This window comes from Serinus canaria, chromosome 4 (genome assembly GCF_022539315.1).
Source record: "Serinus canaria isolate serCan28SL12 chromosome 4, serCan2020, whole genome shotgun sequence".
Taxonomy (NCBI): domain Eukaryota; kingdom Metazoa; phylum Chordata; class Aves; order Passeriformes; family Fringillidae; genus Serinus; species Serinus canaria.
The window spans coordinates 38,999,168-39,014,499 of record NC_066317.1 but is presented as its reverse complement, the minus strand read 5'-3'; the positions used below and the strand labels follow the sequence as shown (position 1 = coordinate 39,014,499).

General features: G+C 38.1%; 1 protein-coding gene across 1 annotated transcript in view; it reads right to left on the bottom strand.

Moving 5' to 3' along the window:
* TENM3 (teneurin transmembrane protein 3) overlaps positions 1–15,332 on the bottom strand; it is a 236,638-nt gene that overhangs the window by 53,890 nt on the left and 167,416 nt on the right. The window contains exons 12-15 of the mRNA XM_050973933.1: positions 10,266–10,412; positions 2,564–2,780; positions 1,369–1,488; positions 708–969 (exon numbers count right to left, since the gene is read on the bottom strand). Of these exons, the coding sequence (XP_050829890.1) occupies positions 708–969; positions 1,369–1,488; positions 2,564–2,780; positions 10,266–10,412 (746 nt within the window). The remainder of the gene's footprint in view (positions 1–707; positions 970–1,368; positions 1,489–2,563; positions 2,781–10,265; positions 10,413–15,332) is intronic.

Sequence of the window (15,332 nt, the reverse complement as noted above, 5' to 3'; positions counted from 1 at the left end):
AATCAACACTAAGACATATATTACTTCTTAAAATGAAACTGAAATGCTTTAAGAGCAAAGAGACTAATCATTGTATTTGTGACTATTATTTGAGGTGGAAGAATCTAACACAACTATCTTGAAAAAAATTTAAAAACCTCCCATTTCATCTATAGTTTTCCCCATTTAAATCAAGGTTTGGATGTCAAGTCTTAGTTACAAGTTCTGAAGAAGGTGATTAGATCACAAGTTCACTGGCTTGTCCTCAGTGTTGCAGAGTTCTTTTATTTTATGAAAGTCTGTGTGTCATGCTATTTATTAGGACTAAACAGAAAATTCAAACTGTGTGTGTCTTTAGGACACAGTGGAAAAACATCTTTTGTTTTCAGTCTCTGAGGTGACTTCTAGCAAGAGGGCAATCCTAAAAGGCCAGTGTACCATAGTGTGCCCTTATTATGGGCCAGTGCTTGAATGCCAAACACATTCCGTAAATTAAGTGATGCAAACAAATGTACTGATGTGCACACAGCTTTCTTACTTTCCATTTTCAGATGAAATTTTAAAAACCATCCCACAGAATAAATAAATTGGTCTGAAAATAAGCACATGTTGCAAATTCCTAGCACTTACTCGGAATTACTTATTTTTGAACAGCAGTGCACAGTTTTCATTCTGGTTGCTGAACACCAGCCTGGCATAAAACTGTGTTTATTTGAAGCACACCTTACCTGTGTCTCTGGGATGATGGGACTATCTTCAGGAGAAATTCTAAAGAAAGTGGATAAAGGCGATGACACAATAACAGGGTTTGGCCTTACAAATCCGCTTAGATCACAGCTGGGAATGTCATTCTCTTCCTTCTTCATGACAAGGGTGTCCATGACATAAAAGACATTCCAGGGAATCCACACTGTGTGATACTGTGTCAGGAACGGTGATCGCTCAAACACCAGTGTCAGAGAGGCACCACCATTCGCTACCAAGTCAAACCTAGGGAAAAACCCCAAGAGGGCTAGCTAGTCAGCAAATTCCCAAAGCCATCCACAGCCTCTATTTTACTGATTGATTCTTCATTCCATTGTACTGCTCTGAGTGCAGAACGGCTCTACAGGGAACAATGGAGGAATCAATTAAATTACATTACATTATACTGCACAGAGAGAACAGAGAATTTGGGATGCTGCGTTTAAATTAAGCAAGTCCTTCTACTTCTACAGTATATAATAATCAGCATATTTTACATTTTAGGAATGTGCAAAGTACAACTTTAGTCAATCAGTTTCCTAATGTCTTTTTTTCCTGTTATTTTATTATCTCAGTTTTACAAGCAGCTCTTCAGTAACACCTTTGCTGTCTTTATGACTTATAAGTGCTTCAAAAGGAACTTACATTCCATCCTGGCGAGTGATTGTATATCCATAGTCTGGATAGTGTAGGAAGGAAACATTGACTCCAATGAGTGGTGTTCCATCAGCAGTTAATACTTGGCCTCTTATGACAGATGCAAGACTATGAAAAAGATGCAGGATCAAATTACAGGATGCAGGATTAAATTTGGGGGATTTTGTTCTTTTTGCATGAATAAAAGCTAGTGAGTGAACACACACACATCCACACTCACCCACCCACCCACCCCTCTCCACATGCTATCAACTATCATTTAGAAAACATTCCTCAGATTCTAACCCTTTTACAAGTTCACATAATTTACACTACATAAACAAATGCCTTAGAATCTGCAGATAATAATTTTGTTTCAGTATTGTTGATTTTACTTTGGTTTATTTTGTCTGTACTGTGTTACTAAGAGCAGAAATTAACTGAAGAATTTTAAGAAGTTATAAACTCTATATGTTCCCACTATAAGTCATATTTCTGGCAGACTTAAAGAAAAATGTACTTTTCAATTAGTATCAAAGCGATCTGTAAAACTGCAGGGACTGTGAAATACAAAATTTAAAAGCGCAATAAGGAACATTGGTGCAACAACTTTTAATCAACTGCTGTGCCCGAACACATTAATGCTGTTAAATTACTGCAAACGCAGTAGTTCCAGATTAAATCATCTTCTTTCACTCAGTGAGATCCCAGACACCTGCTTCCTGTTACTGGCTTATTTTCAGGTCATTACTGCTTCATAGAGCACCAGTCAAATAGTTTATGCAATTATACTGTCGTGCACTTAACAGTTCTATTACATTAATTCATAATTTATATTATTTAGTGAGCTCAGTTTAAAAAGTGCAGCTTTGCTTTTCCTTCTGAAGTGTTTTCATTGCTTTGATATATTTCCAACTGTGCTAGCCCAAATCAACTGGTTAAATAAAGATTTATTTAATCATTAATGAAGTGCCCTGTTAGAATACAGATACTAAGCATGGCAAGTACCTTCTGTAACCTAGTGGCACTGGTAAATTGAATTTTGCAGGAAATGAGACAAAACAAGCAATTTGATATATTAAGCAAAAAGCTCTGGGCTCAAAATCTACACCAGAAATTCTCAGTCATAGTGGATCTTCTCCTCACATGAATCCCACTCTCCAGTTTGTTCTGTGCTCATGAGTACAAGACGAGTCACGCTCACCTCTTATTGAAAGGGCTTTCCCCAGGTATGACGTGGGTGCTGTCTGCTCCGATGAGGAAACTGATCCGGTCATAAAACGCTTTGGCAGCTTGCTGAGATGGTGACTGCTGGCTTTGGCTGATGATATCTTGGGGATCAGGCAGTCCACGACAATAAGGCTGGTTTTGGCAAGAACTCTGCAAACAGCAGTCAGGATCCATACAGTCAACTAGCCCATCTGTTGGCAGAAAGTCACACAAATGAACAAACTCTTCCTCCTGCCCCTGTGCATTGGAATGAGCCAGCCAGCAGGGAGATGAAAAAAATTATGTAGTATGAAAGAATACTCATAATTAAGATTTTAATGAATTCACTTTCAATTAAAGAAAGTTTGTTTCCACTGAGTTCTTAAACTCCCATGAAAATCCATGTAAGCTGAATATACTCGGTATGCTCAGTATCCTGTAAAAACGAACCTATTTATTCAAGACTTTTCCAAAAACATGTTGAACAAACCAGAAAATGAAGGCACTCAGGCTCTGCATACACTGTTAACTTATAAATATTAAACATTTTAGTGGGACTAATTAGCTTTTATGTGAGGTTATTTGACTTGCTAGAGAAAAGAAACAAGTAACTCCCACTCTGCTGTTTTCCTCAAGTTTTTTAGTAATATCTATGCTGCAAGTAGCTTTAAATATTTCACAACATGTATCAAGGTGGATTCCTTTATACCTTGGCAGAAAGATTTTGTTGCTAGTGGCAAGGCAATTTCCACAAGTTTTCTACATGAAAATGTATGAGAGAACAAAATCTGTATTTAACATTTAGATTTTATTCTGAATAAACGGATGGGAAATGCTGGCCAGTATAAACAAGATTTAAACACATGGGTGCTTTTATAGTTATGTGCTGAAATATTCCCATATGTGGAACATTAGATCTGTCACATCCCTGGAAATCTAATTTGATCAAAGATTAAAATCAAGATCAAATTGATAACTACTAATTTGCTGTAAGTAAAGTCATAAGGAAAATGAGCCTGGAAATGTCAGCTACAGAAAATTTCTAGATGAATGTAATCTGGTATCACAGAGCTGATAATTGTTTCCCCAAAAGAACAGCAAGACTGAAATAGCTCAAACATTTTATTATTCCATTTAGATTAGAGAGGGAGCTTGCTTGCTGCACTGAACTGAAAAATATACCAATGCAGCACTCGAAGGAAACCCATGACTGCTTGTCTCACAAAAGAATCTGCCTTTAGAGTAAAACTTCTTTCTGAAGGGAAAAATTGCATCCATTTTGTTCAATCATATGTTGAAAGACTGTAAGTAAACAGAGATCTTCTAAAGGTATTCTTCTAAGTATTGCTGTGCTATGTGGATCAGTTAGAGGACTGGTAAAATAGAAAAGGAGTGGGATTGCTGTTCTTTTGCACATCTAAAATTCTTATTTAACTTGTCTGCCTTTGAAATCAGTTCAGGGAAAATAAAAGGGCTGAAAAAAAACATCATTAAGTATATCAAAGTTTGAACATTCTAAGCGACAAGAAAGAACATTGATTTTTCCTGGGATGAGGATATGCCAGAGGGTCACATTGCCATTCAGCTAGACACTGACAGGCTGGAAAAATGGACTGCCAGGAACCACGTGAAGTTTCCACAATGAGAAGTGCAAAGTCCTGCACCTGGAGAGGAACAACCTCCTGCACTGTAATACAGCTTTGTGGAGAAGACCTTGGAAGTCTTGACGGACACAAAATTAACACAAGCCAGCAACACGCCCTTGCAGCAAAGAAGGTGCCAACACCATCCTGGGCTGCTTTAGGAGCAGACAGCTCTGTGCAGGCTGGGCTTTCTGGTACAAGAGACATGGACATACTAGAGAAAGCTCAGTGAAGGGCCATGAAGACTATTAAGGGCTTGATACATCTCACCTACATGGAAAGGCTGAGAGAATTGAGACTGCAGAGCCTGGAGAAGAGAAAACTTGGGAGGGATCTCATCAATGCATACAGATATCTGATGGGAGGGTGCAAAAAAGGCACCTTCCAGTGATGCCTAGCAAGAAGAAAAAGGCAATGCACAGAGACTGAACAGCAGAGAAATGTTTTTTATTGTGAAGGTGGCTGGATACTGTAACAAATTGCTTGAGGAAGTTGTGGAGCCTTCATCCTTGGAGATATTCAAAATCCAACTAGGTACATACCTGAGCAACCTGCTCTAGCTAACCCAGCTTTGAGCAGGGGGTAGGACTGGATGGTTTTCACAGGCCTTTCCAACCTCAAATAGGCTGTGACTCTTGTGACATTCTAGTCTCATTCTCGTAAAATATGAAACCCTTTCCTAGGTGAAGTACTGGCTTCCCTTGTTGGTTTTAACTCCAGAAGCCTGGATCAGTGTCAAAGCTGGGGGTACTGATGGTTAAAAGAGTATTTTTGGGGTTTCATTTATCTGAATGGTCCCCCATGCAATAACTGGTGCAGTTGTCAAAGAAATGCTCAAATTTCTCCATTTGTCTTTGTTAGTTTATAAAAAGCAAATGTACATCTGGAGTATAGTCTGCAGGTCATAAAACTGCGTGAGATTGACACCTTCTGAACTAATCAGCTGGAAATGCATTTTTACAAGCCTCTCCACTAACATCAATCAGAGAAAGAATCTCATTTTCACCAGCCAAGATCCAGGGATATGCTATTTGTTATTTTCCTGTGGAGTTTATCAGTAACTTGCCCAGGCGAGTGACGGATGGTTATGAATCTGGCTCCTTATAACTTGAGAAAACATTTTTCATTCTTTCTCTGTACTTATGTGGCTAGAGCTATCTAGTACCACTAAGTCAAGTACTCTATTGCACTGTGTGAAGCACAGTAAAATTTTCTTTCTGAAATGGCTCTGCAAAATTATTGATGAATTTTGTTTAGACTGAAAAATATGAGACTTAGCTCAACAGTGCCTTGTCAGATATATATCACTCAAATATGACAGTGAAATTATAAAGAATATAGAAACTCCTACAGGCAGTTGGACAGTCATTATCAGTCTCAGAAGACTATTTATATTTTCTTGTTCTAGATGTAATTGGTTCTGTGTATGGAAGATGCAATGACTACTTTATTGGTTTCTTCCTCAAAAGCTAACGTCTTGCTAATGTAAAAATCTCGACTAATGTTAGTTTTCCCTTTGCTGCAAAATGCACTGAATTGCAGCGGAGCATGGACTGTTGATAAAATCACTTATTTACAGAGATTCATAAAACCATCAAAACTCTGCTCTCATGAGACCCACCCAGAGTTCTGTGTCCAGCTGTGGGGCCCCCAGTGTAAGAAGGACAAGGAGTGTTAAAGTGAGTCCAAAGGAGGCCAGGAAGATAACTGGGGGCTGGAGCACCCTTCCTATGATGACAGGCTGAGTGACCTGGGATTGTTTAGACTGAAGAGGAGAAAGCTCCAAGGAGACCTTGTAGCATCCTCTAAGTACCAGAAGAGGGCCTGCAAGACCTGGAGAGGGACTTTTGGCAAGGGCAGATGGTGATGGGACAAGGAGGAATGGCTTTAGATATAAGGAAGAAATTGTTTACTGTGAGGGAGGTGAGGCACTGGAACAAGCTGCCCAGAGAAGCTGTGGATTCACCATCCCTGGGAGTATTTAACCCCACGCTGGATGGTGTTTTGAGCAATATGGTGTAGTGGAAGGTATCCCTCCCTGTTCATGGCAGGGGGGATTGGAACTAGGTGATCTTTAAGGTCACTTTCAACCCAACCTTTCTTTTTTCCACGCTCTCTTTATGTGATTAAACGAGAGGAGTCAAGACAGAGGATCCCCCAAATGTGTCTGAAAAATAAGATGTATCAGTGGGACTGCTTGCTTTTGAATGAAATAAAACTGCTGGGAGGAAGAAAAGTAGAGGGACAAAATAAGTCCTGGGCAAAAGATCTGCCAGTGTCAAGGGGAGATGGTAGTTAAGGACCTACATAAATCCTATTCTTCGTTGTTATTGATTATAGTTGATATTTAAAATATTTAAGCAACAAAAATCTCCACTGAGTGAAATTCAGTGCCTACATAGGAAGAATACAGTTTTGGAACTGTGATGCTGGCCAGTTTTGGTGACTGGCAAACCAAGGCAAGATACAGGAAAGAAAAGAAAACTGTACAACCAAATCTCAGTTATCCTTACGTACCTCAGTTTGGCAACAGGCTATAATGAGTGGACTCAATCATAGATATCAAAATGACTGCTTGTAGGAGCAGCTGGTCAGAAAAGCCAGAAAAGTACAAACAGCCCTTGATTTATTCCTGAACAGTGTGCAAGGACCGAAATTCAGCTTTGCTGTTGAATGAAGAAGGCTAAAATATGAAATGTGAGGCTCCAAATGAGTTCTCATTCCAGAAAGAAATCTTGGAGGCACTGTGGATTAAGTCCCATGATATATGAACCCAGCATTCACCAGCTACCATAGATGCAATCAAAAAGCTGAAGAATAATGGGAAGTGTCAGAGCACAAGCCAGAGAACCTGAGCACGCCACTGTATCACTCCTAGCTCAAGTAGATACCTCCTGAGATTTCCTTAGCTTGGGTTATCTTTGCACTTAGCAACCCTTCTGATATTCTGACATTCTGTGGCAGTAATTCCTCACTTTAATTCACAGCCTGTTAGCATACAAAAAAAAAAAGTTCACATTGACCCTATTATAATGTTTTGCTAAGCAACAGCTATTAGCCACTGTCAGAGAGGAGGCCCTGGTTTAGACAGTCTTTAGGCTGAATTTGTACTATCTGTGACATCAGAAACAGGCTGTCCTAGACTTTGCAAATAATTTAAAAAATAGAGTAGTGCTAAGTATACTTTTCTTTACTAAAGTATTAATTTTAATTTTGGCAAAGAAAGAATATTAATGTTCCCTTAAATCTTGCTTGTGGAAACCTGTAACTACTCTAAATAATTGGATAGGAGCTAATAAAAAACAAACTTAACTAAGGAGTCGGTTCAATAAGGACCCATCTAAAGTAAAGAGTAAACAGCAACTCTTCCTGTTATTCCTTCTACAGTGATAACAAAGCATGGCCCACTTTGTTCAAGTATAACAGTGCCACCTTTTTTCCCCAAGAAGTTAGGCGTATTCCACCCACAGACAGCTCTGACTTCCCTCTCCTCACAAAGTCATTAGGAGTTTAATTCAGGCTAAGATCTGCTTGATGCACATGCTTTCCTTGTGGGATGCTAAAATGTAAAGAAAAATCCATTCAAACACAGGGGAAAAAAAAGAGTGAGCCTTAACGAGAATGGAAATTATTTCCAAGAAGCTGAAAAATCTGTACTAAAAGGAAGATAAGCAATAATCATCCCAGCTTAAGTCAATAATATCTAGAAGGGAAAATACTCAGGTATGCCTTGATGCCATTAGGATTTCCTATGGAGAATATTCTCACTGGGATCTTTAGGATGCTCATGTTCACAGAATTTGAATAATCAGGCCCAGAAAGAGCTAAGAATCAAAGGAACAGCAGACACTTTTATTAATGAACTGTGCTGATATTGATATATGAAATATATTCTACCCAGTGTAGGATAAAGCATAAACACTAACCACAGCATACCAAACAGACAACAACCGAGATAACTTTAATTATATAACCATTGAGCCTAGTGAGATGTAGATCACACTACCCGCAGTCACACTATAAATTCAGCACAAGTGCTCAGATAACCTAATCTCCCATGATAAACAAATACAGCAGAAGAATACTAGTGCCATTCCCTGTAGCTGTCTGAAATTTTAATGGCTTGCTTGGAGATTAGTGGGTTCATCGCAGGAAAGGGAAGTAATACTTCTTCTCTTTCCAGGTAGCTTACAAAGTAGACATTCTTTCCTTAGTTTTGTTAGGGATACTTGCATTTTTAATTTGATTTGTTAAATTTTAACCATTCTCCTCAGCCACAGTCAAAGACCAAAGTGAATATGCTGTATTGAAGCAGAAAAATTAAAACAGGAGAAATGGCATTGACAAATAGCATTATACAGGCCAATCACAGCAAAAAAAGAGTTTGGACACCCCCTTCCTCATGCATAGCTGCATAATCATATCCCTAAAGGCAATATGAAAAAAGGAAATGAGAGAGAAAAAACCAACAAAATATCAGCATTAGCTATTTTTCCTCATAATCATTCTTCTGTTTTTAAGTCAGTCTGTTAGATTGTTCTGCTCCAATTCCTTGTTCCTTTTCCCCCAAAAAAGCTATTATTGTTTTCAGTCTGAAGGAGCAACTTATTTTCTCTTGTTTAATTTACATGCATTCCTGTTCACCTTGTTCTTCCTCCTACTGCTCCATTACCTGCTCCTGACTCTTGCTGCCATATGTCCCATCCTTATATGATCTTTAACATTTACTGAATCTGTTTTAGTCTACTATTGGACTTTTAATGAATTTTCTCTTTTTCTCCCCCTACCTAATCTATTGTTTTCTCCGAGTTGTTTATGCTTCCACCTAGTTTCTTCTCTTCCTCACTTCATATTTGCAGGTTTCTCTTTTTTCCTTATCCTGTAATTCCTTGGCCCACATGAACTTAAATCCCCAAACAAGCACATTTCTGCTGGAAGCTGGGTGAGACTGTATAGGCCCCTAAGTATGGAAAACTTCCTCAAAATATATAATACAAAATGGAGAAGGATGACAAGCCAAATGATGTATACAGTAATAAACAGAAGTACAGTTTTCACCATGTTACTTATTTTCTTCAGGAAGTAAATGCTGCTGTTATTTATAGTTTGTGATGTCTAAGATCCCAGCTGCAGTAGGGATAGGAGAGCAAAGAGTCAACCAGCAATTGCAGAGGCATATGCAGTCTAAAACGGAAAGACAAAATCCCAGATGACTTTATCATCATCCAGAAGCCCTAATGGAGTTTTTATCTCTTCCCTGAATCTGAAGGTGTTAAACAAAAAGAATTGATGAGAGAAGGGGAAGAAAGACAGACAATAAAAGCATTATGCTAATCTAATATTGGACTGCATTCACATTAAATCTTGGTTTTGTGGGGTTTTTTATGTGATTCTGGAATCATGCTAAGTCACAGCCCCTCTAGCTTCCCTAGACTACAACAATAATCACAGATTGATTCCTTAGGCTAGCAATCCTGCCTGCATCTCGCCGCAGATTGTTACCTGTCACCTGAATGACAGACTACGTAAAAGCAAGCCAAAAGAAAAAAGAGAAAGACAGACTTCTGGGAGAATCCTGTCAGTTATATGAACATTCAAAAGCTATAGAGAGATAAGATCTCTGTAGGCTGGGTAACCAATTGTTTCCAGCAATTGCATCATAGTTCAAAATGCGAACTCCCAGTTTGGCCTATTCTCTTGGGATAATTTCCTTGTGAGGTCACTGAAATTTTGAACTCTTTCCTTTTTTTTCCCCCCTCTACAACAGTTCATGGAGTTGAAACTATGTTTTTTTCCAGTATAAAAGAACACTGCAGGGAAACAGAGGTGACACCTATCTTTTCCTAAGTACACATCTCACCTGTCACTTGCAGCTTGTTAGGCTTTGCTGATACGCCATAAAGAAGCACTGAAGACCATGGCATATCCTTACAGACGTAAGAGCGAGTCAAATGTGTGTATGGTTCTCATGGCAGTATTTAAACACCTGACTGAAACATCTCTCTTCCTCAACATGTTCTCCCCAGAGTTAAAGATCCAGTTGGGGTCTCTTACCTCCTTCATTGTCCTTACTGTCAGTGCAGAGAGTTTCCATGGCTACGTCACAACCTGCTCCCCTCCATCCTGGCTGGCAGACACAGTGCCAGCCATTTTGGTCCAGTGTGCATCTCCCATTGCTGTTGCACAAACCAGGGCAGCCCTCTGTTGAAACAGACAAAGAAAAAGCACAAGTGATTTAAATATTTTAACAATATAAAAAGAAAAAATAATACAAACAAGGGACACTTACTGGGAACAGGCCTTAAGAACAGCACAAATACTGTAATTGCACATGGAGTGGAACAGCAACATTACCTGGGGAACGTAATTCTTAACAAAGTGGCATCTTTGATTGGCCTGACACTTGAGACACCACTTACCTGTACAGGCAGGAAATAAATGCACCAATCCTCTAAATACCTGCAGGCCAGACAAAATTAAGTTTGTTTTTTTAATTTTTTTTTTCAAAGTAAAAAGAGATGAGTGCATAGTGCAAACACAGCTGTGTAAATGATACATTTTTCTGTGCTCATAGAATAGATCATTATTTGCTCTATGCAGTATTGATTAATTGCTGGGACCAATGATTAAGCTCCCTGTTACTGAGAACAAATCCCTCCAAATTCTTAAGCAGGAAAATGGATACGATTTAGGCAAGTAATAAAAGAGAAGGTTAACTTTATCTGGTCTCAGAGTTGCCGTGTATTCATGTGAAATTACAGTGTGTTAAATAATTGCACAAAGTATAGGCCAGTTTTAATGACTATACTTTATGCCAAAAATACATTCCTTTCCACAGAATAAGCAAAGCCCAGGAATAGTGAAGCAGCTTAGCATCTATTCTAACAAACATTAGGATTCAGGCTGCATACGGATGGGACAGGACCAACAGGATTTCCAACTTAATGTAATAGCTGTGCGTATTTGATTACTTAGGACGGACAAAATGAAATACCAGAAGGACCACAATAAACATTGATAGACTGAACAAAAACACGGTAGTGACGTGCTTCAAGACAGATAGCAGAGAGTGATTTCTTGTGACAATCTCCCTAAGGCTTTTGTGCTGTTACCTTTATATCCTATCTTGTCTGCTTTTATGGCCAAGGAGGGAAAATTTGGGAAACAATTAACATAATTTAATATATCCAAAATCGATAATTGTTTTCAGTCTAACATTGCATTAAAAAAAACAGTATCTGTCAGTTCCTAGTGATGAAATCTGGCATGCAGCCAACATGATCTGTATGAGAATGACAAGGCTATAAATATGTAGATTTCAGTGCTCCTTATCTATGACTGTGATAAGACACTGACAGAAGCAAGTACAGATATGGCACTAACTATCTTATGAGAAGGTAGCTACAAATCAGATATTTCTGGACACAACAATTCTTTGTAAACTTTCATCCAAAAACCCTAAGTAACTGGGAAAACAATTCCTCACTTTTTAGAACATCTATCTCTGTCAACTAACCTACTGATCCATTTTGTTTAAGCTTAAGAGTGGTTTTTCAGAAGCAAGTTGCTTTTTTCTTCTCAAGAATTTTGAATTTACTGACTCCTTTCAACCTCGTAGCTCCAAATTACAAACACACAGAAAAAAGTTATAAAGGGTGCTTAACTCTTGTCAAATCACTCTTAGAAGGCAGAGAATCAGGAAAACCTCTTGCGAGGAAGGATGGGTGTGCTACAATTATGGATGTTGTACCATCATGCCAGGCTGAAATTAGTCTTGCTACTTTTATTCTTTCAGACTGCACTGGTAGTAGTATTTGTTAATGTACTGAGATCTATTTTTTCTTAACATATTTGACTTACGAAAAACTTACATATATAATTGCAATACTGACAAAGCAATTTAGGAGTCAACTGGGTACACTCAAGACTCATTGTGTGAAAGCCTGGATATTGCCATCAATATTGCCATATTCTAATGAAAAAACACAAGGAATAGGGGAAGATACTCAGAGGGAAAGAGGGGTAGGAATATTTTAAACATTTTTCTAAATAAATTTTTCACCGTAACTGAAGATAAAAGAATCTTTGCTGTTTCATGTTAGGCTTTTGCATCCTTGAACCTATTAATTGAAAATGCTGCATAGACTAAAAAAGATTTTTCTAGATTCATACAAGATACAAGTCATAACTCCCTATAGATTTTCTACATTCAGATAATCAAAAGCTTAAAAGTCACAGGAATTCTATTGATATATCAGTATTTAAACACACCATCTCTATAATTAATCTGTTCTTTAGAACTAATGGCATTCTTTCTGTGACAAGAGTATCACTTTGCTTTGTTCCCTTGATATTTAGGGTTTTGTAGGTAGAGGCCCAATGACAAAACTAACAAAAAAAGGGTTCCAAACAGCAAATGAATACTATCTTCAGTTACTGGTTCAGATTAAATCTAATACATGTATACAGTTTGTTCATAAATGTATAATTACTGATAAAGTGTTACCATACAACAGAAGCAAAATTTTGAGATGATTTGAAAGCCATATGAGTTTTATATAAAATCCATGGAATGTATGTAAGAGAAGATTCTTTTGCCCAGACTAGTATGTTTTTAACTATATATTAATATTAAAAAAAACCAACCCCAAACATGTAGATAAAGGCATGTCAAAGAGCAAATATACAGTACCTTTCACTATCTTATCCAAATAGTGAGCTTGAGAATTAAAAAGAAAAAAAAAGAAACAGACAGACATTTCAGAAGTGTCACATGAAACAAGAATTGTTCAGAATTCACATGCAAATCAAGCAGGTGCACCTGACGTGAGAGGTCTTACATTAGAGAATGAAAATGTATTTCAAGGCTTATAAAAATGCAAGAAATTCTCTTTTCAGCAAGCATCGTCATGAATCAATGAAACTGTTTTAGAAAGTAGGCCTGCAGAAGCAAAAGGGAAGCTACATTTCTGAGACTACATTTTCTTCTGACTTCTCTTCACATGCTTTGATTTTTTTTTATATAACAAAAATATAATCAAAGCTAGCTTAAAAATTCAATTTTCAACACAACATAAGAGCAACTCCTTAGCATATGAGCTTTAAAACACTAACCACATGGGAAGATTTTTGATTTGCAGGTCACTCATAACTCTGACAGCATAACCAGCACACTATCTTAATTCTCAATGGATTACCAGGATTTTTAGGAGGATTTTTTTTCTTCTGCTTCAATTCAGTCACACTTATTCTTCTAAGCACACAAACCAAGTATGTAAAATAAGCTGAATTGTAAATATGGGGTGGAAGAGGGAATAGTGGGGTTAGTGGTGTGATGATCCATTTCATTTTGAAAAGCAGGTGAAAATTAAACGTAGGCTTTAGATGTATAAAAATAAATAACACTGTATATACAAGAATAGCAAGACTTCTTTTTGTAAGTTATGACACTTGAGATTTCACAAAAGATTTGAGGAGGCAGATGGATGAATGACATACAGAGCATAAGATGGATTTCAAGCAGCAGGGCCTACTTTTAATACATGAGACACAGCACAGATGGGTAACATATTCCCTCCTTCCTTCAAGGAAGCAGACATCAACTGCAGTTGTGTGAAAGGGGTTAATGCCATACAGCAAAGCCACCAGGTCCATTGCAGGCTACCAAAGCCAGCCACCCATGCCCAAGGAGATGGGAGACTGCAGACCACAGCAGCAGGGACAGCCAAGCTGAGCCAGGAATGTTGGACTCCATCCCCTGCTTTTGCTGGGGACAAGGTCTTCAACACAGCCCTCAGGGTCTCTCTTTCCTTTAAAATTTGACTTTCCTAAATCCCTGATGGATGATGGCCCCTGTCTGACAAGTTCTCTGTCACTGGTAGGATCCCTTTGGGTGGGTAACAAAGGCCTTTCCAGCAATAGTCTTTCCTCCAGTTTGGATGAACAGAAAAAAGCTGCTCTGGACTCCAAGGAGGGAGGTGATATATACCAGGAGGCACAATCACTGCTACAACTAAGAGGAGGAAATTTTCTAGTTCCTTTTTCTTGAAGAAAGTGTCAGGTGTCCACTATACAGCTTTTTTTTTTGTTTTGTTTTGTTTTTCCCCCATAATAGTAAGGTTAATGCAAGACAAAGTAAGATGAAAACATCAATTACAGAACATTTAGAGCAGCAGCAACAAACTAGGTAGCTTTTCATATTAACCACAAACAAAAAGAAATTTGATACAGCTACATTTCAGGGGGGATCAAATTATTCTCTTACTCATCCAGTGTAATTCCCCTTGCTCCTACACAGCTTAAAACATGGTGTAGTATGTGAAGAGGAAAAATCAAGCTCTATTTCATAAAATGAAAGCAATCAGGTCTGTCATCTATCCACCAGTAAAACATTAAATGCCTCTACAAGTGTAAGGATAAGTAACAGAACATAAAAAAAACCTCCTAGGCAACTGAAAATAGTCCATGCAATCCCAAGCCCCCTACACTATTTATTTTAAGAACCCAATCTTCATTAAAAAACCCCAAACAAACAAACAAACAACAAAACAACAACAAAAACCCCAAACCAAAACCTCCAAAAACCTCCCAAACACAAGAGATTGAGAAAATGCTCTTTTAAGATTTTCTTTTTTATCCAGCAGCCTTATAAGAAGTCAGCTCAAGCCACAAAACTGTAATTCTCAGAAAAAGAGTTCTACCTTCCAGCATCCTTTTACTCATGGTCAGCTGACATTAAGGACAATGTTAGAAACTGTTTTGGTTAATATGCAGTATTGCAGAAAAACCACAAAGCAGAAAATGAATGACCAAAAACTGTATAACTTTGCAGTGAAGTTTAACTAGCCATGCTGTCTTCCTTATCTTCACAGCACTGCAAGTGAAAGAGGAATGAACCTGTGTGGAAATACAAAATACAACCCTTTTCTCCCCTCTGTATAGAGAATTCCAGGTGGGATTTGGAGCACTTCAGTAGGATGGAGCATCTCAGCAGGCTCTCCTTGGCAAGATATTTACACACCTGGCACATAAAGGTTATCTTACATCCTTAAAAAGTCTAATTGCAGACCAGACAATATACCTACAAGAGTTTTCTTGCAGAGATTAAGACTGTGCCATTTA